The sequence below is a fragment of the Xenopus laevis genome, chromosome 2L (assembly GCF_017654675.1).
Source record: "Xenopus laevis strain J_2021 chromosome 2L, Xenopus_laevis_v10.1, whole genome shotgun sequence".
NCBI classification, from domain to species: domain Eukaryota; kingdom Metazoa; phylum Chordata; class Amphibia; order Anura; family Pipidae; genus Xenopus; species Xenopus laevis.
In genome coordinates, this window is record NC_054373.1 from 61,030,413 (window position 1) to 61,055,263 (window position 24,851).

The window sequence follows — 24,851 nt, forward strand, 5'->3', positions numbered from 1 at the left end:
ATAGTAACAAAAACACCAAAAGCAATTATTCATCCCAACAAATCTACAAAAAAAACCTCAGATGTATAGGGATCATATGCAATTAACCAAGATTTCAAATCATTTTGGCTTCACATTTTGTAATTAAAAAAACAAAACACTACTTACAAAAAAAAAAACAAAAAAAAAAAACGAACTACTTACAAAAAAGTAAAATGAGTGAAATATAAGAGCAATGACATGCGAGATGATAGTCATCCATGCCAAGTCTCTTCTTCTGTGGGTTACTAATCTCCTCTCAATTTTTTCCCACTGGTGGTAAAACATATACGTCACTTAATTTTTCATAAATTTTCTCATGAGGTAACTTTGGAAAAAGAAAGAGCTGTATATGTTTTACCACCAGTGGGAAATACTTTAGAGGCGATGAGTCACCCACAGAAGAGGAGATTTGTCATTGCCCTTAAAGGAACAGTAACATCAAAAAATGAAAGTGTTTTAAAGTTATAAAAATTTAATGTACTGTTGTCCTGCACTGGTACAACTGCTGTGTTTGCTTCAGAAACACTACTATTGTTTATATAAATAAGCAATGGGGGCAGCCATTCAAAGGAGAATAAGATCCGTTTACAGAGAAGATAACAGATAAGCTCTGTAGAACATAATGGTGGTATCTGTTATCCACTATTTAACCTGTCCCATGGAGCTTTTTTCATTTTCCGCCATTGCTACACAGCAGTTTATTTATATAAACTATAGTTGTGTTTCTAAAGCAAACAGACCTGTTTTACCAGTGCAGGGCAACAGTACTTGGTATTTTCATTACTTTAAAACATTTTAATTTATTGGTGTTAATGTTCCTTTAAAGCTGCATTAGGCTACTGCCACATGGGGCAGTTTTTCAGTCTGTGCGGAGAATGCCCCTCCACTCCAATCTGCTCTTTGGTGTGTCTACACTCAGGCTGACATAGTGATGGAACAGATTTTGGCATGGAATGCATATGCCTGGTCAGCGTTGAATTACAAGGACCAAAAATGGCACATTCTTTTACATACTAGAATAAAAATGGATTTGCAATCTCCAGAATATGTTTACAAATCTGACATATCCAAAACAGATGGATATAAGCGACAAAATTCCAGAAAAAAAGGTTTATGGCACAGATGCATTTTAAACAGCTTCAACATTAGCAGGGGGTTATTCATTTACAATGAATGCCAAACTGTATCAGTTCAGTAACTGAATAAATACTTTGTAGTTAGCTAGGAGAGCCAATCATGTGTTGTAATTGCTCTATCGTTTACTCAGTGCCAGTGACTTTGTGTACAGAATATGCACACAGACTTAGGATGCCAGCCTGTAATTGTCTGGGAAATCAGCACGATCACCTGAAGCCATTAAAAAACTGTTAGGGTAAAATTTTTATGGGGATTAGATAAATGGGCATTACATGCAACAAAATTCAGAAAATGTTTCACTTACATCAACCTCTGAAAGGGTTTGTGTCCAGCGGTAATGAGGAAGATCAGCTCCGTTTCCTGAATTTGGTTTGAGCTTTCCTTTATCTTTCTCATCTTCTTCCCCCCCCTCCTCTTCTTTTTCCTCTCCATTCTACAGAATACAAATGCAACAATTACAGCCCAATATTCTCTTCCCTCGCTATACTCCGTGAACATTTCTGTATTTCTCCTTACAGCTATTTGATGACCGTCTGTGATCTTACCTTCTCAGGCTCTAGCTTCTCCTCTGTCTCACTTGTTGCCTTCTCTCTCGCTTTGTTCTGCAATATAAAAAAAAGCCTACAATGAAACTATGCAGTGATTTTTGGATAAAAAAAAAAAAAGTAATCTTCCAAATGTTATTTGCACTTTTACGGCTGGTGGGACAAGATATTCTCTGCCAGTGTATAAATGGCCAACATACCCTTACTTTGCAGCATTCATTAATTATAATGCAAAATCACCTGATACCACTGGTATAACCATGAGAGTGGTAAGCAACCCAAGGGATATGGCCAGTGGGGAGATTTCCAGTGGGTCAGCCACAGCAATTAGCATCTTGGTACACTGACTTATCCTCTAGAAAGGACACAGTAGAAAAAAAAAACCCAGCAAGATTTGTAGTACAGGTATGGGTTTAGTTATCCGAAAACCCGTAATTCAGAAAGTTCATCTCTCATAGACTCCATTTTATCCAAATATTTAAAAATGATTTCCTTTTCCTGTGTATTAATAAAACAGTACCTTGTACTTGGTCCACACTACGATATAATGAATCCTTATTGGAAGCAAAACCAGCCCATTGGGTTTATTTAATGTTTACTTGATTTTCTAGTAGACTTAAGGTGGTAAGATCCAAATTACAGAAAGATCCTTATCTGGAAAACCCCAGGTCCCAAACATTCTGGATAATAGGTCCCATACTTGTATACCACTCCCCTGCCATATCCATGGAGTTTCCCACTGAAACCCCAAGTTTTCTATCTCCTGAAACACTGCTACATAAAAATCATATATAATTATAAACTAAAGGTGGATGCATTCTCTTAATAAAAAAATCTACAGCTCTATTTGGAAGAAAAAAAATATATATATATATATATATATATATAAATATATATATTTTTTTTTTTACAATAATAATAATAATAATAATATACATAAATGTGCTTGAGAACTATAGGAGATACATTACAGAGAAAACTCAATTTTACATACCATGATTTTAAGTTTTTCCTCATTTTATACTATTTTTTGTGGTCCCACTAATATATAATGCATTTCCCTGATTTTCCATTTACCTGGATTTCACACAGTTTTGTTCTGGTCCCCAGTATACTGTATACTATAATGCCCATGATTATTTAACTGCCAATTGGTATAACAGATTATGGGCAAATTTACTAAAATTCAAATTAATTAATTTTTTTTTAGGAAAACAAAGTCAACCAAACTCCCTTCCACAAATTGAACTCATTTATCAATAATTTTTCTTGAAAAAAAAAAAAAAAAAAAAGGAGCAACAAAACAAGATCATCCAGTGCAGATCACACTGTAAAGAAACAACTTCAGGGACATCTACATGACCTTGTCAGGTTTAAAATGGTATATTTTCAGATTTGGATTTTTAGCATCTTTTGGGGATTACTCCCCTCTTGACCAGAAAAAATATTGAGGTTTAATAAACCTAAGTGTCAGGTTAGCTAGCAATGCATTTTTTTTCCATTTCATTATAGAGAATCTAGCCCATGGGTGCCTAAAAGGAAGATCGGGCTCTACCAGAAGACGTTTAGCTGGTGATCAGTAGATCAAGACACGGTCAACAAACAGCTTGTCTAAATCATGGTTCTATTTCATGCTTTTCATTCAGATATTTTTTATGTTAAGGTTACATAAAAAATAGATGTTTAAATATAACAATGTACATTTTCTCATAAATCAATATTTAAATAATATTCTCTGTGGAACAGAATGCTAACAATGCTTTTATGGATGTAGATCATATCGGGACATCACTATAAGTAGACCTCACATTAGTAAAGTGTGGGCACTCCTGATCTAGGCATTCAAAAGATCTGATCATTCAATCTGATCATATTAAATGCATAAAAGATATACCCTGGCCAGGATATAAATGCCTTTTAGTAAAAATAGGGCATTCATACAGCAGTGGTCACAGAGTCACTCCGTATAAAACAAAATTGCACTCTACGTCTTTTATTTATTTAATACAGGTTGAGATCCTGGATTTTAGTTATTCTTTTTTTTTAACAATTCTTTTATTGAAACAATCGTACATTCAGTTAACACAACTGTTACAGATACATTTTTTTTTCCTTTTTCTATGTTTCATGTAAGCATTGTAGTTTTGTAATTAAACAAACAAAAAACAATAACATGGTGTCTTTGTTGTTTTTTAGATTCTTGTTTTTTTCTTCTTTTTGTGTGTTTTCCTTGTCATATCATTGATAATTATTACAATACAGTTCTATCTCAGTATATCCAGTTAACCACAGTGTATCTACTACATTACAGATTACTGCCATTGTTCCACAACTTGTCAATATAAAGATGTAGTTCTATTCCTACCGTTTCTCACATACTATTATTTTCTATTCATGCTATATTTATTTATTTCTTTAAAGAGGTAGTAAACCAATAGTTAGTCCCATGACATTCCCACATCTCACTAAATTATTGTGTACAGGTAAAGGATGTCATGAACCCAATGTATTCAGTTAGTGAGTCAAGGTGGGTCCAGTTCAGTGTCCTCGTCAATCCACAAGCCCCATATCTTATTAAATTTCTCAGGGCAGCCCCTTTTCATATATGTAAGTTTGTATAATGGTAAGGATTTTTCCACTAACTGTTCCCAGTCTCGAACATTAGGTCCACCACTAGACTTCCAGTGTATTGCAATCGATTTTTTAGCATACATACAGAGTATGGATAGCAATGTACGATGTGCCCTCCTCGGGGACACGTCTTCTACCTGACTGGGCTCCAATGGCACGAAGAGGTCAATTTTAGCTTCAATGAGTTGCACAATAGCCCTTCAATATGTTTTAATCACAGGGCAATCCCACACCACATGGAAAAATTCCTCTGGGGAGTGTTGACATCTGGGGTACTCTGAGCTAATGGCTGAATTCATTTTATGCAGTCGTTGTGGGGTAAAGTACACTCTATGCAGGTAGTTAATTTTTGTCACTGTCTTTACTGCTAATCACTCCCTCAAAGATGGAGTTTAGTAACCCTGCTGTTATACTAGATGCCGCCATAGTTGGTTCACTTGAAGCCCTATCCAAACTTCCATACCAAGGTGCCTCTTACTGTACCACCACACTCTCTATGGTCACTGTGGTACAAGCTTTCCAGAAAGCTCTGAAGGTGGTACAGGGTCCTTCTGACGTTTGGCCTCCTAGGACCCCAATATGGGGCAACAATCATCTTCCCCACTTTTCATAGCTAGATGGGCTCAGTGGGGAGTAAAAACCTTAAGTGACATTGTTAATGGTGGTGAATGTAAAACCTATGAAGTACTGAGACAAGAGATACACCCTCCCCTTAATATGTTTTTCAGGTATCTGCAGTTGCGTCATGCCTTTAACATGCAATTTCCTGCTAGACCCATAAGGGTAGTTGAAACTACCCTGGAGACTTACCTCCATAGACAAGACCTGACTAAACCACTCTCTTGGTTCTATACTATTTTGTCGACGGCTGGCCCTTCACCCCTGGAAAAATCTAAGACCAAATGGCAGAGAGACATTCCTGAGTTGGATGATGAGAAGCGGTCTGATGCTCTCAAAATGGTCCCAAATATTTCCATCTCAATGAGAGATGGATACATCCAGGTTAAGTTTTTAAACAGAGTGTACCTGACTCCGTACCGATTAGTGAAAATATACAGTAATGTATCAGATATGTGCCCTAAGTGCAGAGATGAGATAGGTACCCTGTTCAATGTATTTTGGTCATGCAAGGTGATACAGGAATTCTGGGGTCAGGTGCTACAATTCTTGAATGAAAATTAGCACTCCCACATATTTGTTCCCCGGAACTCTGCTTACTAGGCCTGTCTGGTGATGTTCCACTTTGCTCCTACTCCAGACTCGGTTATCTGCAACTTCTCTATTATGCCAAGAAAGCCATTCTTATGCACTGGAAGTCCTTGGACCCCCCTTTGTTGCAATATTGGCAAAAGCTGGTAAATGACACTCTTCCAAGTCAGAAATTGACATACTTAGCCAGAGGGTGCCCAGAGAAATTTGAAGCCATTTGGGGTACCTGGTTGAATTTACAGTAGTCTGTTGAAATGATTGTAATTCTGTATAGCCGTAAGGACTGCCTCTGCCTCACGTATTTTCTTCTCTTTTCTATTTCTTTCTCTGCTTATTGTTGTTAAAATTGCAAAAATAAAAACTTTTTTATAGTATTACCATTTTAAATAGGTTTATTCTACCAATTAGAGATAGTGGTAGATTTGCCCATGCATTGCTTTTTTGTTCTATGTATCTTATTTGAGGCAAAATATTAAGTTCTGTATATTTGGTTAAATCAGCATGTATCCAAATCCCTAGATATTTAAAGGTGGTCACCCAATTAAGTCCCAGAGTCCTTTGGGGCTTATCTGGTGGGAGAGCGTCTATGGGAAAGAGCACTGACTTGGACCAGTTTATCTTGAGTCCTGAATAGTTAGTGTGATAATATTATAATGTTTAGAGCTTGTGCTAGTTCCAGGTGTGGGTTGGGTAAATATAGTAGAGTGTCATCAGCGTACATTGAAATGACCTCAGTTAGATCCCCAATCCTAATCCCTTCAATTTCCTGGGAGGCCCTGATGCGGCAGGCATAGGTTCCATGGCTAGTGCAAACAATAACGGAGAAAGGGGGCAGCCCTGCCTGGTGCCCCTGAGGAGTGGAAATGGATTGGACAATTTGTTGTTTGTACGGATTTTTGCTACAGGCAGCTGATATAATGCTCTTATACAGTTAATGTACGATGGGGGTATTCCTACTCTGCTCAACGTGGCCCATATATTCCCATTCTACTGAATCAAAAGCCTTTTCGTTATCCAAAGAGGCAATCAGTCTACTACCTGGGTTATCATGTGTAATGGAAATGTTTGTGAACAGTCTCCTGATGTTTATATCCGTGGATCGGCCAGACATAAAACCTGTCTGATCTGGGGAAATTAAGTTAGAGAGTAAGGGCGCTAGGCGTGTTGCCAGGACTTTCGATAAAATTTTTGCATCAGCATTAATGAGTGCAATGGGCCTGTATGAAGTACATTCTAGCGGGTCTTTACCTGGTTTTAATATTAAAATTATTAAAGATTCTCTCATCAAGGTTGGCAACGGTGTCCCATTTTGTACCCCATTATATATTTCTGTCAGGATAGGTGCAATTAACTTAACATGTTGGTAATCCATAAGTACCTGGAGTTTTCCCGGTTGGGAATGAAGCTATGGCTGTTTCAACTTCTGTTTGTGTGATATTCTCAGCTAGCTCCATGGAGGGTTGTGCTGTCAGTTTTGGTATATTTATGTCTCTTAGATACTCTCTTATTTCTTCTGGGGTGGTGCATAGTTTGGGGCTATATAAGTCAGCATAGAAAATCTCTTATTTATTTCTTCTAATGAGGATACTACTGTTCCATCTGATAACCTGATACAGCAGGAATTGCCATGTTAGTGGTTTCCTCCTTTGCTAGCATTGATAGTAACTTCCCGTTTTTATCCCCATGCTCAAATATATTACCTTTCTGATATATGCTTTTTGGTGAGCTCTACTTGGGCAAGTTTCAAGGCGTTCTGGCTAGCCTGCCATCTATGATACAATTGGTTTGTTGGACAGTTTATATATGCCTCTTCCTCTACCTGGGCTGTTACCGTTTTTTGAGCTATGTCTGCTTGTGCTAATTTTGTTAGTGCTGTAATATTGCTAATAAATTCACCCCTGATATAGGCTTTGAATGCATCCCATTTTACATTTGAGGGAGTTTCGTCACCATTCACAGCCAAAAAGTTTGTTATACTGGTATTGATGATTTCGTTTAAATGGGTATGTTTTCGCCCAGTAAGGACTCAGCCTCCACACTCTTGTGCTTGTGAGTATATGAAAGGAAGTAGCAGTGGGGAATGATCTGAGATGCCTCTTGTAAGCGCCTCAACCTTTTTTAACCATTTATTCATCTCTGGACAACCCAGAGCGAGATCTATTCTCGACATGCTGTTGTAGCCAGGGGAGTAGCACGTAAATTGCTTGATCCCAGGATTACGCACTCTCCGTAGGTCCACTAGATTAATGGTGGAGACCCATTTGTTGAAATGCCCAGAGGATACTCGGGGGGGGGGGGTGTAGTTTGTCCATTTCAGCATCGGACGCTGCATTAAAATCACCGATAAGGAGAAATGGCGCTATGGGCAGACTTAGCATTTTCTCTGTCACTTCGTTAAAAAATTCCTCCGTGGGTGGAGGGGGGACATATATATTCGCTAGGTTAAATTTTTTGCCATATACATTTCCATGTAGGAGGATAAATCTACCATATTTATCAGAAATTACTTTTTCTACCGTTAGTGGGCAAGATTTGGCTAATAAAATAGATACTCCCCTAGAGTAACTGGAAAAAGATGAGTGGTTCAATGATCCTATCCAGGGTTTTTTTAAGGATAACAGTTTTGTACCCACTAAATGGGTTTCCTGAAGAAAAATTATCTGGGGTTTGTAACTTCTAATAAAATCGAAAACCAGTCTACGTTTTATCCCATCCCCCATACCTCTAACATTCCATTACATTATGCTAATGGAAGCCATCAGTCTGGATTTTAGTTATTCTTAGTAATAATTTAAGTGGGCTGTTTTTATACAAGCCTCTATTTTTTATCTGGATTTTTTGCTTATCCCCTTGTGAAATAGGGAGACAATATTGCATAACTCTATAAAATCATATAAATGCCAGTGGGATTGCGTTAAAATTACTCCAGTTTTGTGCTTTGTTATTCTGCCAATGGAGAGCGGTTTTCTATTTTCTAATTGTGTTTTAAAATTTAAAAGTATGATAAAAGTGATGGCACATGCTAATTTTCTAGTGTCTAACCTTGTCAATCTCTTTTTGTAGTCTCTCTGCTTCCTCGTCAGTAAGCTCTGTGATTCTGGACTCTCCAGCTTCTGCTGCTTTTTTCTTGACTTCCCGTTCTCGCCTTGCAGCCTCTCTCTCCCGATTATCAGCATCCTTTTGCTCCTGAGTTGCTAAAGCTAGTTTATTGTGGTGATTGAAGGCCTGGGTGATGAGCTATAGGGAAAAAAATGTACTCAAGTAAATCTCTGCATTATATTATAAGTAGAGTTATGTAGGAAAACCATAAATGTATATGTAAGGCTGGGTATACATGAAAAAATCCACCCATTTATAAAACCTTTGCTGACCCACTGATGAGATGGGTCAAACTGTGTTGATCCAATTGTTGTGGCCCCATACATGGACCATTAAGCCTTCAACTCAGTGGGCGGCTCATATCAGTCTGTTTATTTATTTATTTTATTTTTTTCTCACAAAATTATTTTGCCGATAGGCAGGGCCACACTTATCCATACACCATAATGTAACACTGCCCCTATGAAAAAATTGTTATAACTAAAAAAAAAAAAAAAAACATGGGCAACTAACTGGTCATATCACATTCCAAACAAATGACATGAGTATCAAGTAGGGCTTTCAAACTTGCGGGTCTGCAACACACACATCGCAGTTTAGACACCATTGATACATATATTCCCTGTCACAGATTTGAAGCCAAATAAGAAAATGAATTAGCAGATTAAGACAATCTCCCCGAATGCCCTCCCTCACTCTGCGCTAGCTAAAATGAAAAAATTACCGGTGCTGAGCACTTCGTTTTCCGAAGTTGCCCAAAGTTAGGAAACTTCGGGCGAGTGCGGAAAACTAATTGCCGCTTGTGCTTAGTACCGGCGATTTTTCATTTTAGCCAGCGCAGGGTGAGGGAAGGAATTCGGGGAGATTAATGCCGCAAAAACTAGGCGATTAGTCACCAGGTGACTAAATCTCCCCGAAATGCCAATGTGACCTTACCCTAACATGTTGTATATTGATAGAGCATGTTAGCTGGCTTAAATACTTATTTAAACTTGCTTTCTAAATAAACAGAATGCAGTATGTGATGAACAACTGTTCAACACATAACATGCTTCCTCACCTTTTCAGCTGCACCACCCTCTGCTCCAACAAAGAAGTCAGTCTTGCGCCTCAGAAAACTGAAGAATGTGTTTATCAGCTTCAGAAAGAGACAAAAAAAGAAATTATATCTGCAATAAAGCAAGATGATGGCACTGCATTTGGAAATACAACTGGCATGTAATTCAATATATGGATTTTCACACCATACTCATGAACCATGTAAAGAGAGGTGAAAAATACCCAGCTGTGCGGAAAAACAATGCAGGAAACAACAAATAATAAATAGAAAAAATTAGGTTAAGGGGTATTTAAGCATAGGGCATATGTCGAAAATATTTGGCACATGTCTGAAGTTGATACACCCCTAAAGTGAAAGATTTAATCTGGTCCCCATGGCACCAGAAGGGGAATGAAAAAAATAAATGCTAATATCATTGTTGCTTTAGGCATCCTGTCCTGTCTTTTACTCCAGACACCAGCACAGTGAACTGCTAATGCTGGTCACAGCCTCATTGCACCCCACCTAATTGTTTAGAATGAATTAGTGACCAAGGGCATTCTATTCAGAATGCCGGTGCTCCCTAAGCAACACATTAATCTCTAAAGAGATATATATATATTATATATATTTTTTTAACAAAGTGAAGTTTGTTTTTGACAAACTTCCCCCAAGGGGAAGTAGATTATTCACTAGCCTAATTCAGGTGTCTTGGTGGGAGGCAATGGACCCATGCAGTGCAGTCTAGCCATCCAGAGCAGTCCAGTACAGTTGCATATAATAACAATCCCGGAACGTTATTTTACCGTAGTTGGCGGTAACAAGGTCAGGTATGCCCAGGCGACGTGGTAGGGGTAACTACCTGTGGGAGTTCAAGCACTGAGGCAATCACCTGTGACTAGGAGCTCAGCACTGCATGGCAAGCCTATATCACATGGTAACATTTGGCTGAGAGTGACCCACAGTTTCAAAAATGTGCATACAGGCACTAAAGGATTCCGCAAGGGTCACAAAAGTTAAAACTTTATTTAAGCTACATTAAAAATCAGCATCGCCATTTGCCCTACAGGCACTTAGTGATAGGCACAAAACGCATATCAGATGCTGATGTAGTTTAAGAAGGTTTTTTGTTTTTTTTTACTTTTGTGACCCTTGTGCAATCTTTAAGTGCCTGTATGCCCATTTTTTATACTTACCGTTTGCCACTCCCTGTGCGGAGGGTTTTGGGCTGGTGCACCTGGACCACTTTCCTGAGTGATTGTTTCTACATTTGGATACTATGTATCCTTCTTTCTTTGTTACATTAAGTAAGAGACAGTTATCATTTGCATGTTTCCCCATAGCCCAAGTAGGGAAATTACACCAAGTTACACTATGACCTGGATACCAGTTTTTGGGGGACATACAAAGTGAATGTATTGTCTATATTCTGGATAGACAAAGTGGGTAAGAGTGTACAAAATGGCACCTTGAACATGACGTATTTGAATATAAAAGTAAAGTTTTGCATAAGATCTTCTAGGTATTATTTCCTTGGAGAGGCCAGAAATAATTAATTGTGCAGAGATGGGCGAGATTGCAATTGCCCCCTACTGGCAGCTTATGAGTGAGGATGGACAGCTTCTTCTTTAAGGACCTCGACACCTGGGTAAAACCTTTGTGGGGTGTCAACATGGTTGGGGAGAGGACACAAATATCTGTCAGTGTATGATGGGCAAGGTTACACAGTGGAGTAGCCCCCCCACAAACAGGCCTTGCCAACTAGCATTCAAGTTGTAGAGGTTTGGGTGGTACTACTAGAAGAGGAATTTGAGAGGTGAGGTAATAATGGTAAATAGATTAGGTAGTGAATATCTGCCATCCCAGCTTTCCCAGGCAATCCTCAGAACTTTATGGTTCCATTTTATTTTATTCAAATTGCTTTGGGGATACTAACTGGATCATTGTGGATATGGTATAAAAAACTTGGGCAGTTTCATCCAGATATGTACAACTGAGGACAATGTAGCCATTCTATGATCTCAGTTATTTCTAACAAATTCTGTTGAATCTACAAATATACTGTAAATATTGAACTCATGGCCATTTGGGGCTGGCCCAGTGCTGTTTGTTTATATATTGGGAAGATAAGAGACATGATCCAGTTTATCTTCAGGCCTGATATGAGCCATATCTGTACAATATAGAGGTAATGGATATCAAATGTACAATAATGGGCCATGGCACATTCATGTCAATACAATTTAATTTTCCAGATATTTCTCTGTCTAAATGGAAATACTTGAGAAACGTGAAGGATGTGCCTTAAAGAAAAAAAAAACACTCAAAAAAGCTAAGCCTCGAACAACTTTGTTGCATTTTTAACTAAGGAACTTGGATACGTTCTGACCTCGGGAACGACTGTGATGTCTGATGTGGCAGAAAATATATTGAAATACTGTAATTACCATCAGCTAAAAATGGTTTCTCACCTCTTGCACACCCCCTTCATGCTGCTGGGCCATGGACAACAACATGCCGTCAAATCGTTCATCCTCCATCGAGGCCGCCATGCTGCTCAGTCCACCAGATGCTGCAGTGCTACCGGGTCTTACGCTATCTACGCCCCTTCCAGGAGTTTGTAGCCAATCGGCGAAAGGACAACTAAACTGCTATGGTTACTATAGCGACGCAGACCAAGCTACGGATGGTTCTGGAACTTAAGCGTTCTATAGACAGTGCTCCAGGCGAGCATGCGCAGAAGGCAGAATGTAGCGATTACTAGAGGCATACTGCGAACTGGAACTGTAATAATTTATTGTAAAATTTACCTTTTCGGCAATGAGGTATCATGTCCATTGTTGTTTAAACCATTCCACGTGGTGGCGTGCCGGTAAACTAGGTGTAGTTTTCCTCTTCTAAGATGGCTGTAGGTCACGGACTGTCATTTCCTGTAGCAAGATGGCGGCTAGTAAAACCGGAATTACCCCAATACCAAGATGGCGGATCTAAGTGGCTCTCCAGTTGTGTTTGTGGTGTGTGGAATTCCTCGTTCGTTCCGCTCAGCTCAGCTTCGCCACTACTTCAGTCAGTTTACAGAAAGCGATGGGTTTGTGTGTTTTCACTTTAGGCACCGCCCAGAGCGGCGGGGAGAGAGCTCGGCTACTTGCTGTTGTCCGGTTACCGTCAAACCGGAGCGTGCCCAGAGTTTTCTGCAAATGTACAATATGAAGCCCTGGCTGGAAAAGGATGGGAATCAAATTCCAGGGACATGCTTGGTTCGCAAAGTACGCGTTGGCCCGATGGAAGGTATAATGAAACAAGTGATTGATTTGGTGCACTGAGTGATTGGGTGATTTCGGAACATTGGAAATCAGTTTTTACGACATTGTGTTCACCTAAACTATTATTGCAATAACTTGCACTTATTAAGGTTTAAAATTTACTCTTGTGGAACTGTGTCCAGTGTCCTAACTTTCCACTGAGTGACAGTCCTTTTTTACCAGGTCACTTGCTGTTTTCTGAAAAAAAATAATAATACTGTACTTATTGTTGATTGTGGCCATTGGAATATATGTTGTGGTGGTGATTGTGGCACATTGTAGCTTTAAGTCCACTCGTTTCTATATGTCTTAATTTCTTGTTGAACTTTTTGATTCTTGTATGTATTTATATTTTGTCATTTGTGTTCAAGTTTCAGAATGGTGGTTTTAGAGCCAAGCACAGATTCTAGAGCAGATGTTGTCAGATTATTTCCGGTTAATGGCCTTTTGGATGGCTAACTGTTGGTTAGGGACCAAGTTATAGAAAAATATCTCTGAATCAATATTTCAACCACAGTTTCAAGAATATTAAGAACCACAAATACATTTTCAAAACTTTCCCTAATTGACTTTCAAGCTGGGCGTTCAAGTGTCTCTAAGAGAGCAAAGGGATATTGTCTTTAAAGGAATTGTTCAGTGTAAAAATAAAAACTGGGTAAATAGGCTGTAAAAAAAATGTAATTTATAAAGGCTGGAGTGACTGGATGTCTAATATAATAGCCAGAACACTACTTCCTGCTTTTCAGCTCTCTTGGTTTACACTGACTGGTAACCCTGGCTACCAGTCAGTAACCAATCAGAGACTTTAGGGGAGGCCACATGGGTCATATCTGTTGCTTTTGAATCTGAGCTGAATGCTGAGGATCAATTGCAAACTCAGTGAATAGATATGTACCATGTGGCCCCCCTTCAAGTCGCTTACTTAGAGAGCTGAAAAGCAGGAAGTAATGTTCTGGCTATTATGTTACACTTCCAGTCACTGCAGCCTTTATATATTACATTTTTGCCTAACTAACTATATTAGAAACATTTATTTTGCACAGCCTATCTATTTACAGAGTTTTTATTTTCACACTGAACTGTTCCTTTAAATCTCACCTTAGCCTTCAAGCTGACTACTTCTCCCATTGCTCCAAGCCAGCCCCACAGTTTGGCAACCATTACTCTTTAGTTTACAATGTTGATCCTCCTTATGTTGGCAAACTAGTTTTAAAGTTGAGAAAGAGTACATTTTTCTCTTAGGTTGTTGAGTTTGAGTTCATGATTAAACATGATTAAAACAGAAGACGACAGAGTGCATTATGAAGAGGTGCAAGGCATTGACCATACATTTTGTATTAATGCTGACCTGAACACACAGTTTTTAAAAACGGAGCACACAATTTTGACAGCTCAACCCACAGTCACAGGTTTGTTACTAAAATCTACTGCCTTTCTCTTTGATCTCCTGCACTGAGCAGCCAGAAAAAGATCACCGTTTCTAACTTAATTGGCTATTGGCAGAGAGTCCAGAATAGATTCTTAGATGCTTTTGTAACAATATAAAATAAGAAGGTCTCTTGGGGAAACTGATTTGCAGCTTAAAAGGGACCTGTCACCCCAAGAAATATTTCCCAATTCTTCTCTATCATGTTAGTTGAGCAAAATAAACTTAACTTACACTATATTTATTTGAATTTTGTTGCCTTGGAATTACACAATCACAGTGAACGATGTTATTAAGACAAATTGTGTATCACCCCAAAATCTTGTGTATACACCAGAATGGGGTACCTAAGCCCATGTTTAATGCCCTACGCAAGTATTGAGCCTGAGGAGGGAAGGGGAAATGTAAGAAGAGCAGTGACATGTAGGAATTGCTGAATGGAAAGTGAAAGTAATTGACTGCCCCACCTCTATGCCTCAGGCATAGAGGCGGGGAAGGCAATATATGATTGGCAGCTCAGATATTTAAACACCTTTATATCAGGTATGGATGTTTTAATGAAAAAAATAATTTGGGTTCCATGTTTAATTTGCAAATGACTTTCATTATGCAGCTTTTTATGTGTAGATGACAGGTCCGCTTTAAAGGGCAATTCATTACCAAACTGTAATAACATATAAAAAACAGAGAAATCTGTTCAAACTTTCATAACCTGCCAAATTTTGTAAAATGGACATGGTAATTAGGGGATGTGGTCATAAAATGGGTGTGGTCAAAACAAATTTCACCGCACCCTGCGTTGCAAATCCTTTTGTCCTTTTTTTAATTTCCAAAATGTTGGGAGGTATGTATCCAAGAAGGAATTAGAGGGAACATTGGATGTAGGCTGTAAATGCATGTGTAAACTTAGCCACTTGTTTGTTTTGTATCTAGTAATTCATAAACTAAAAATGTTTTAAAATCTCCACAGACACTAGGGACTTCCCCTACAAAAAACGTAAAGAGCTACTTGTAGCTCGTGAGCCAGGAGAAAAAGAAGAACAACTTGTGACTGCTGCAGAACTAAACAGGATGTCTGAGATGAATCCTCCTGCAATGATGCCTCAGGGGAATGTGGGTACACCACTCAAAGTCTTCCTGCAACTGATCCGTTCCTGTCGACTTCCTCCTAAGGTCATCACCAAGTTGGGATTGTGTTTTCCTAGCAATGGCAGACATTATGCCAAGGTTCCCTTCAGCTATTTAGGAACAGAGACAATAGAGTGCCAAGGAGGAGTTTATACTGCCAGTGGACAGGAAATTACTGAATGTGTCATCGGCAAAGAAAGTGAGAAAAGACCTGGAAAGGAACAGGAGGAGCTGTCCCATTCAGATGATGTGAGTTGGAATAAATTTTACATAACCTGCTCTATAACAAATAATGTCTTTTTATTCATGTGTACACATACAGTGGTGTGAAAAACTATTTGCCCCCTTCCTGATTTCTTATTCTTTTGCATGTTTGTCACACAAAATGTTTCTGATCATCAAACACATTTAACTATTAGTCAAAGATAACACAAGTAAACACAAAATGCAGTTTTTAAATGAGTGTTTTAAATGGGTTTTTATTATTTAGGGAGAAAAGAAATCCAAACCTGTGTGAAAAAGTAATTGCCCCCTGAACCTAATAACTGGTTGGGCCACCCTTAGCAGCAATAACTGCAATCAAGCGTTTGCGATAACTTGCAACGAGTCTTTTACAGCGCTCTGGAGGAATTTTGGCCCACTCATCTTTGCAGAATTGTTGTAATTCAGCTTTATTTGAGGGTTTTCTAGCATGAACCGCCTTTTTAAGGTCATGCCACAACATCTCAATAGGATTCAGGTCAGGACTTTGACTAGGCCACTCCAAAGTCTTCATTTTGTTTTTCTTCAGCCATTCAGAGGTGGATTTGCTGGTGTGTTTTGGGTCATTGTCCTGCTGCAGCACCCAAGATCGCTTCAGCTTGAGTTGACGAACAGATGGCCGGACATTCTCCTTCAGGATTTTTTGGTAGACAGTAGAATTCATGGTTCCATCTATCACAGCAAGTCTTCCAGGTCCTGAAGCAGCAAAACAACCCCAGACCATCACACTACCACCACCATATTTTACTGTTGGTATGATGTTCTTTTTCTGAAATGCTGTGTTACTTTTACACCAGATGTAACGGGACGCGCACCTTCCAAAAAGTTCAACTTTTGTCTCGTCGGTCCACAAGGTATTTTCCCAAAAGTCTTGGCAATCATTGAGATGTTTTTTAGCAAAATTGAGACGAGCCTTAATGTTCTTTTTGCTTAAAAGTGGTTTGCGCCTTGGAAATCTGCCATGCAGGCCGTTTTTGCCCAGTCTCTTTCTTATGGTGGAGTCGTGAACACTGACCTTAATTGAGGCAAGTGAGGCCTGCAGTTCTTTAGATGTTGTCCTGGGGTCTTTTGTGGCCTCTCGGATGAGTTGTCTCTGCGCTCTTGGGGTAAATTTGGACGGCCGGCCACTCCTGGGAAGGTTCACCACTGTTCCATGTTTTTGCCATTTGTGGATAATGGCTCTCACTGTGGTTTGCTGGAGTCCCAAAGCTTTAGAAATGGCTTTATAACCTTTGAAATTGAACTCAGGTGTGATAAAAACCACAGTTAAGTTATTTTTTAACAAGGCGAGCAATCACTTTTTCACACAGGCCCATGTAGATTTGGAGTTTTTTTTCTCCCTTAATAACGTAAACCTTCATTTAAAAACTGCATTTTGTGTTCAATTATGTTATCTTTGACTAATAGTTAACGGTTTTTGATGAGCAGAAACATTTAAGTGTGACAAACATGCAAAAGAATAAGAAATCAGGAAGGGGGCAAATAGTTTTTCACACCACTGTACAGTGACACTGAAGAGACAGGAATGCTTCTTTTCCATCCACATAAAAGCATCATAACAAACATTAAGGGGCAAATTTATTAACATATGTCACCCATAGCAACCAATCAGGTCTTTGCTTTTATTTTATAACTTGTAGGTGGCTGTTCAAATCTCATTGATGTTTGTCTGCCACGTTAATAAATACGGCCCTAAGTGTGCATCTGTACAAAAGATCATAGCAGGACTAAAACCTCTATAACCTTGACAAATGTTACCTTGTGTGACTCTTTAATGATTAAAGACAAAGGAGGGCGTGCTGAAATTGTTTTGTCTTCTCTCAATGACTGAAGCACACAAAAAAATGCCGTCAGGTATTCAGCCATGGACATTAATGCCAGTTTTGAGTAAGCCTCAAGTTCTCTATGAATAAATGTAACCAGTCCTATGTGGCTTCAAGTTATGACACTGCCATTTACAAGGCATATATTTAGTTGCTATATGACTGACAAGTCCCAAATAAGCTTCTGTGATACTGGGAATCTGTATTTGCCCCCTTTCCACCTCAACCTGTTGCTTCCTGTTTAGCTAAAGTTATACCATCCAGTCATTCAGAATCTATATTTTTATGAAAATTCTATTTGCTTGGAACTCTCTAATACACACATATGAAATAATATACTCAACAGTGCCTGAAATTGCTGAAAAAAATGCATCACCATTAAGTAAATTCTGCCAGTCAGCAGACTTTTCACATTGTGTTTTCTCTAGTCAAAAACCATGACTTTACTTGGTGCTGCAGACAGTTTCCACCTCCTCAGCCAGCTGAAGGGTCTTATCAATATATGCAACTCTCAGTTTAATGTGCAGAGCTTCCATTATAGTACCTGTTGGTGCTTATAAGTCAGTTTAAAGAGGTTGTTCACCTTTAATTTAACTTTGAATGATGTAGAGAGTGATACAATTTGCAATTGGTTTTCATTTTTTATTATTTGTGTATTTTGAGTTATTGCTTTTTATTCAGCAGCTCTCCAGTTTGCAATTTCAACAGACTACCAAATTACCATAACAACCATGCATTGATTTGAATGAAAGACTGGAATATGGAAAAGGCCTGATTAGAAAAATGAGTAATAAAAAGTAGCAGTAACATTAAATTTGTAGCTTTTACAGAGCATTTGTTTTTAGATGGGACCAGTGACCCCCATTTGAAAGCTGGAAAGAGTCCGAAGTCAATCATTCAAAAACTTTAAATAATATAAAGTAAAGGCCAATTTAAAAGCCATTCTGTAACATACTAAAAGTTAACGTAAAGTAGAACCACCCCTTTAAAGGGTTTGTTCAACTTTAAATTAACTTTGAGTGTGATGTAGAGAATGACAATCTGAGACAATGTGCAATTGATTTCATTTTTTATTATTTGTAGCTATTTAGTTATTGATCTTTTTATTCAGCAGCTCTCCAGTTTGCAATTTCAGCAATCTGGGCGCTAAGGTCCAAATTATCCTAGCAACCATTTGAATTATAGGACCTGAATATGAATGGGAGACAACCTGAATAGAAAGACAAGGAATATTAACAATAACTATACATTTGGAGCCTAACAAAGCATTTTGACCCCCATTTGAAAGCTGGAGCGAGTCAGTAGAAAAGGGCAATTAATTCAAAAACTATTAAAAAATAAATAGAAGACCAATTGAAAAGTTGCTTAGAATTGGCCGTTCTATAACATACTAAAAGTTAACCTGAAGATGAACCACCCCTTTAAACAAAGAGTGACAGAATTGTTCAATGTAATATAGATAGTCCTTTAAAGCAGCCTTACTGCTGAAATTAATAACATAAAGAATGAAGTTTTTTTCCCCCCTCCTCCCTTACTAAATGAACTATGGGACCCAGAGTCTATAGACATTAACCATTACAGAGTGACATTTGTCATTTGATTCTAGGATAATGACACCTGTGAGGAATGGGAACGGCATGAAGCTTTGCATGAAGACGTAACCACACAAGATCGCATTAAAGAACGTCTATATGAAGAGCATATTGAACTGAAGTGGGAAAAAGGTGGTTCTGGTCTTGTGTTTTATACTGATGCCCAGGTGTGGCAGGGACAGGAAGGAGGTGAGAACTTGAGCTTCATTTATTTTTTTTATTTTTTTTTTTGGCTTTTGCATTTCCCTCCTACAGTTCTCTTCATCTCTCTTCATTTTATTTGTTCGTGTTAATACATCTTACATTTTTTTAAATTGTTTGGAATATTCCAGGAAAGGTGCACAAAATATAGAACCTGATTTTTTGCCAATGCAAAATATTGGATATTGGAACACAATCAAGTCTTTATTGTTCTATAGTCTGTGAAATAATCTGAAATATTGTTGATAAATTTAAAGGGCAAGTCAACCCCAAAATAAATGTGCCTAATAAAAGAAAACAGTTCTAAGCAACTTTCCAATATACATTTATTACAAGGTTCAGTACTTAGAAAGTTATTTGTTAAAACATTTGATATAGAAAGCAGCATTTGCTAAATGTTTTCAACAATGTTGCAAAAGTCTGAGTTTCCCTGCAAAGACAGGTCTGTTAATCAGCTGAGCTTGTCTTACAATTTGGGATGCACCGAATCCAGGATTCGGCCGAATCCTTCTGCCAGGCTGGACTGAATCTGAATTCTAATTTTCATATGCAAATTAGGGGTGGGGAGGGGAATCACATGACTTTTTTTCTTCGGATTTGTTTCGGTATTGTGCCGAATCTTTTGCAAATGATTCCGGGGTTTGGCCGAATTCAAATTAGTGGGTTCGGTGCATCCCTACTTACATTGAATCAACAGTGTGAGCCAACAGGGAAGAGAATAGACAGGGACAAACTGCCATCAGTAGCAATACATATACAAATAACTTATACATATAAAAAAATATAAGTAATGTATATTGCAAATTTGCTTAGAATTATATTTTATTTTATTAGACAAATTTTAGTTTTGGAGTTGACTTGCCCTTTTACCAGTGGGTGCTTGAGGTGAACGTAAGACCATTGCAATAGATCCACCAAGTAATGAATCAAAGCCTGGATCTTGCTTAAAAGCTTTGGTGAAATTAGAAATTAGCAGAAATGCATGAAAGTGATCCCAAAAACATTACACGGCTGAAAAAATCTGCATGGGGGAGTGGAAAAAAAATTCTCCTAGTCAACGTTATAGACTGGGAGACAGTTATAAGAAATGTCTACTTGCTGTTAGGACCAGGGGTGTATTTACTTTTTTTTTTACACAGGAGGAAATGTTGTTTTTCTATTTTTTTTCTTTTTACATAACCTTTTTTAATACTGTTTGAATGACGATCAAATATTTATATGTCCACATTTATTTAAAAAAGAGAAATCTTTACATGGAGTGTACTTTTTGGTATAATTGTATGTAGGGTTTGTGTTTGAGACTATAAAGTCACCTGGGGTACATTTATTAAAATGTTCATGGTCTTCGTTTTATTGACTTGCAGTTCTCTGCTTTTCATATTGTGTTTTTTAAAATTATTTAGATTTTGATGAGCAGACTGCTGATGATTGGGATGTAGATATGAGTGCCTATTATGAGGCAGACGGTGGAGATAAAGATGCCAGGGACTCTCTGAAGATGCGTCTCGAGGCTAGGAGGCGTGATGGCTTGGGGACTGCAGATGCGGAGTACAGTGTTGGAGGATTTGAAAAGCATACCAAGGTTAGAGATTTGTACTGGCTTATGTCATGTACATGAAACTGCCTGGTGATTTCTAACTTCCTTTCCATATCCTTAACTATGCACATAATTAAATGCACATACATTAAATGACAATTGAATTCTGACCAATAGATCCAAATCCACCAGCACCACGTTCTGTATCATCTAAAGCTTTGAACTCTTCAAGTCCAGGGTATATAGTAGAACTCTGCTTTTATTTACCCTGGAAATTACTGTTTCCTGGAAACTATGACGATTTATTTGTGGTCCAGTGCAGGTAAATGCCTTTTGTTCCCGCATTTTACATTTTCATGGAATTTATGTTGATTTTTCACAGTGCCCAGGGGAAACATTAAAAGCAGGGTTTACTGTAGTATAAATCTCACATATCAACAATGCCACTCTATCACCTTTATAAACTTCTAAAATGTCTGTCTCTATCAATCTAGAAGTCTGTTTTTACCAAAACTGTTTCAAGAGCAGGAATAACATAATCATATTCACTGTATAGGCTCAGTTATGACACTTTACAACCAGTAGCTCACAAGCAACATATTGCTCACCATCCTCTTTAATGCTGCTCCCAATAGCCTCAAAGTAGTTGCTCATTGTTAAATTTCTCGTTTGAAGAGAGGTTTTGTAGGCAAAATGTAGTCTTCTGTAGGCTGACATTCCACTCAGGTCTACCAAATAGCCAACAATAGCCCTTATGTGGTAAACCCCAAAAATGTTTTTTTTTTATGTTTGTGTGCCCCACCCCAACAAATTTTACATTTGTGTCTCACTGTGTAGAAGGTTTGGAGACCCCTGCTCTAGTTAATATGTCCCTTATATTTAAATACAAAATAGAGAGACAGATCATAGCTGTACAAACGGAAAATGAACAGTGGTTTCTGGCCTAAATCACAGGCGTATCCCATTCATATCTGTTACTACACAAACACATCAGAGAGTAATGGCCATACTGGCATTTTAGAAAAACACATGCCTGAGGCCATTAATAACCTAGTGATAACTTTTGTTTCAGGAATACAATGGGAAAGCCTGCTAGGAACTACCATGAACAGGTGGCAGAAGCCTGCTTTTATTTAAAACAGAAAAGTGTAGGTGCATACATTTTTGTGTCACTCTTGTCTTTAAAGGACTGCAGATCAAAATAATAAAACCTCCATGTTGTGCCTTGATTGGAGCCATACACCTCCCTCCTACAGTAACCAGTGAATAACAGTGGAAGGTTTTACTTTCTGAAGCAATACTCTTCTTTCAAAAGAGCCTTTCTGCAGCTGCCAATTGTTATTGTATAGATTAATATTGTGTATTGTTATTTTTACACAGATGTGCCTGATTCCACATATTGAAAGGATTATAATCTGTCTGCTCACTGAGACCAGTTACCCACCCTTCCTGACTAGTACCTCACCTTGTTCTGTGGGAAGTAATGGATTCTAGGACTTGAAATCTCTAACCTTTCCATAGTGGGTGGTGCACAGATTCAAGTCCATTATTACACAATGAAACAGGTGCATTACACTCTGAGCCTAAGCGAGTGGAGAACTGGTCTCAATGAGAACACAGACAGACTATCAAGGCTTCCTTTTAATCTTTGAAAACGGGTATGTCTGTGTAAAAAAAAAAAAAAAAATTATATATATATATATATATATATATATATATATATATATAATTTTTTTTTTTTTTTTTACACAGACATACCCGTTTTCAAAGATTAAAAGGAAGCCTTGATAGTCTGTCTGTTCAGACAGTGTTTATGCACCTTTTCTACATGAGCCCAACTGAATGAGCTCATGCCAAAAAGGGGGTTTGTATAGTCTAAAAGTCCATCATTATAATGGGAGCATTCAGCAGTTGAAATGCCTTAATTTTAAATGACATAAAACAAGTGATGGTATGCAAACAATCTTAGAGGTGCAAAATAAAATATATCTTAGTTACATTAGGTTGGGCATCTTATATACTATCAGCAAATGGATGCACACAGGAATTATAAGGATGGACTTTGGACTCTTAATAATTTATCTAAAAAAAAGGATGCTGTATGTTTTTGTTGTGTCAGATTAAAAACACTCCAAGTGGTATGTACTGCGTACAGCATGGTGGTAGGAGTAGCCTGAAGAGACATATGGAGGAACACAATGTTGGTTCTATTCTCGGGGAGGCACATTTATCAAAGGTCATATTTCGAATTCATGTGAGTTTTTAAAAACTCCCCTAAACTCCCATAATTTCGACCAATCGAAGATGTATTAAAACATTTTAAACCACGATGAATGGAATAGACCTGAAAACTCGAATCGAATTTGATTCAAGTTTTAAAAAAAAATAAAATTTTTTCTCTGAAGGCTGCAAAAAACTCAAAATTGATCCCTGGACCTCTCCCATTGACATAAACAGCAATTCGGCAAGTTTAAGGTGGCGAATAGTCAAAATCAAGTTCTTAAAGGGCCAGAGTATGGTAAATCTCAAATCTAATTTTTTTAAAAATCAAATCAAATTTGAATAACTCTTTAGTGGGGTTTGACCATTAAAAAAAATGTGGATTTCGAATTCAGTTTTCAATTTGACCCTTGATAAATCTGCCCCTTAATCTGTTGTTCTTTCTTGTACTTGAAAGATGTATGCTAATACAATTTTATGCATTAAATAAAAGTATGCTGTTATACATTTACTCACATGAGTGCCTGTTAGACTTTTCTTGTTATTATTGTGACTGCAGTAAAGACTGAAACAACCCCGGAGCAGTATTCTTCCCAGGGTTAACTTCATGACCTGTCTTAAAAGAAAAAAATAAATAATTAAAAAATCACTTGCTGGTTATTTTCTCAACATTACCATGTCCTGCCTCCAGAGTGTATGTAAAATTCATCAAAGCATTCTATCCTTTATCCAGGGCTTTGGACGCAAGGTAATGAAGCGTCAAGGTTGGACAGAGGGCAGTGGACTTGGAGCTAATGGAGTAGGGATGCCAGAAGCCTTAGAAAATGAGGGACAAAACCCTAAATGCAAGAGAGGCCTGGGGTAAGTAAGGAAAAGTTTCCATTAAGAAACTGTAGGGTATGGCTGAATAGGTACATTGTTAATTACAACATTTGCTCTTACAGTTACCATGGCGAAAAGTTGCAAACATTTGGTCCACCAAAGAAGAAACAAACACACTTTATCTCCACGGTATATGACCAGCCACGTGATGAAGATATGGGGGACACACTGTTAAGACGACAACCTCACACTGCAATGAAATACAGGGAGGGTAAAAGATAGAAACCAACACCTTGCCTGAGCTTACAGCTGGAAGTGCACAACAAACATCTATGCAACTTAACATAAACCTGTATAATGTGGTGGTGCTTTGGACTCAACGAAGGAATTACTGGAAGCAATTATTACACTTTTTTAAAAAATCTGTTCTATCCTACCAATACTTTGTATTGTTTTGTTTTTTTTAATAACCAGTTTACAAGTGCTGCTATGTTGTTTTTAATTTTTGACTGTAATTTTCTATAAACAAATATTTATTGTGAATCTTGAAAGTACATGGTGTTCATAATTTGAACTGCTTTGTCATGATTAACTGAGGTTAAGCTTTCAAGTTATGTTGCTCATCTAGGAATCTGAAGAAACAATTCAGGATATTTAGCACTGGCAAGAAAAAATCAAAGAAACACTTAACCTGCAGAGCTGTGCTTTGAACTGCATGATCTGCTCCTGTCCTGCATAGTAGCAGGCCAGTATTTTTTTTTTAAGTATTACCCCCAACCAGAGTGCGTGCTTTTTGGTGGGGGAAATTATTTTTGGCCAACAGGTGCCCTTTAAGGACTAAACTGACCCAATTTTGAG

The 24,851-nt window shown here is 38.0% G+C and overlaps 2 protein-coding genes across 3 annotated transcripts in view; one reads left to right on the top strand and one right to left on the bottom strand.

Moving 5' to 3' along the window:
• nudc.L (nudC nuclear distribution protein L homeolog) overlaps positions 1 to 12,239 on the bottom strand; it is an 18,946-nt gene extending 6,707 nt beyond the window's left edge. Inside the window, exons 1-5 of the mRNA NM_001091492.1 lie at positions 12,153 to 12,239; positions 9,703 to 9,780; positions 8,586 to 8,780; positions 1,704 to 1,760; positions 1,463 to 1,591 (exon numbers count right to left, since the gene is read on the bottom strand). Of these exons, the coding sequence (NP_001084961.1) occupies positions 1,463 to 1,591; positions 1,704 to 1,760; positions 8,586 to 8,780; positions 9,703 to 9,780; positions 12,153 to 12,233 (540 nt within the window). The 5' untranslated portion in view covers positions 12,234 to 12,239. The remainder of the gene's footprint in view (positions 1 to 1,462; positions 1,592 to 1,703; positions 1,761 to 8,585; positions 8,781 to 9,702; positions 9,781 to 12,152) is intronic.
• A 325-nt stretch (positions 12,240 to 12,564) lies between these two features.
• On the top strand, positions 12,565 to 24,544 carry gpatch3.L (G-patch domain containing 3 L homeolog). Of its 2 annotated transcripts, none has more exon segments than NM_001093138.1 (6): positions 12,565 to 12,969; positions 15,380 to 15,786; positions 19,228 to 19,402; positions 20,818 to 20,996; positions 23,905 to 24,032; positions 24,116 to 24,544. In NM_001093138.1, coding segments are annotated over 6 exon segments (1,359 nt in total). In that variant the 5' UTR covers positions 12,565 to 12,659; the 3' UTR covers positions 24,276 to 24,544.
• Positions 24,545 to 24,851: the final 307 nt, after the last annotated feature.

What these genes read in the sequence shown, in the direction of transcription:
- gpatch3.L (XM_018245112.2), top strand. Translation starts at nt 14,254, where the DNA reads ATGATTAAAACAGAAGACGACAGAGTGCATTATGAAGAGGTGCAAGGC. An exon ending in AGCTCAACCCACAGTCACAG is followed by an intron (nt 14,393 to 15,379) that starts GTTTGTTACTAA and finishes AAATCTCCACAG; the next exon opens with ACACTAGGGACTTCCCCTAC. An exon ending in GATTTGAAAAGCATACCAAG is followed by an intron (nt 20,997 to 23,904) that starts GTTAGAGATTTG and finishes TCCTTTATCCAG; the next exon opens with GGCTTTGGACGCAAGGTAAT.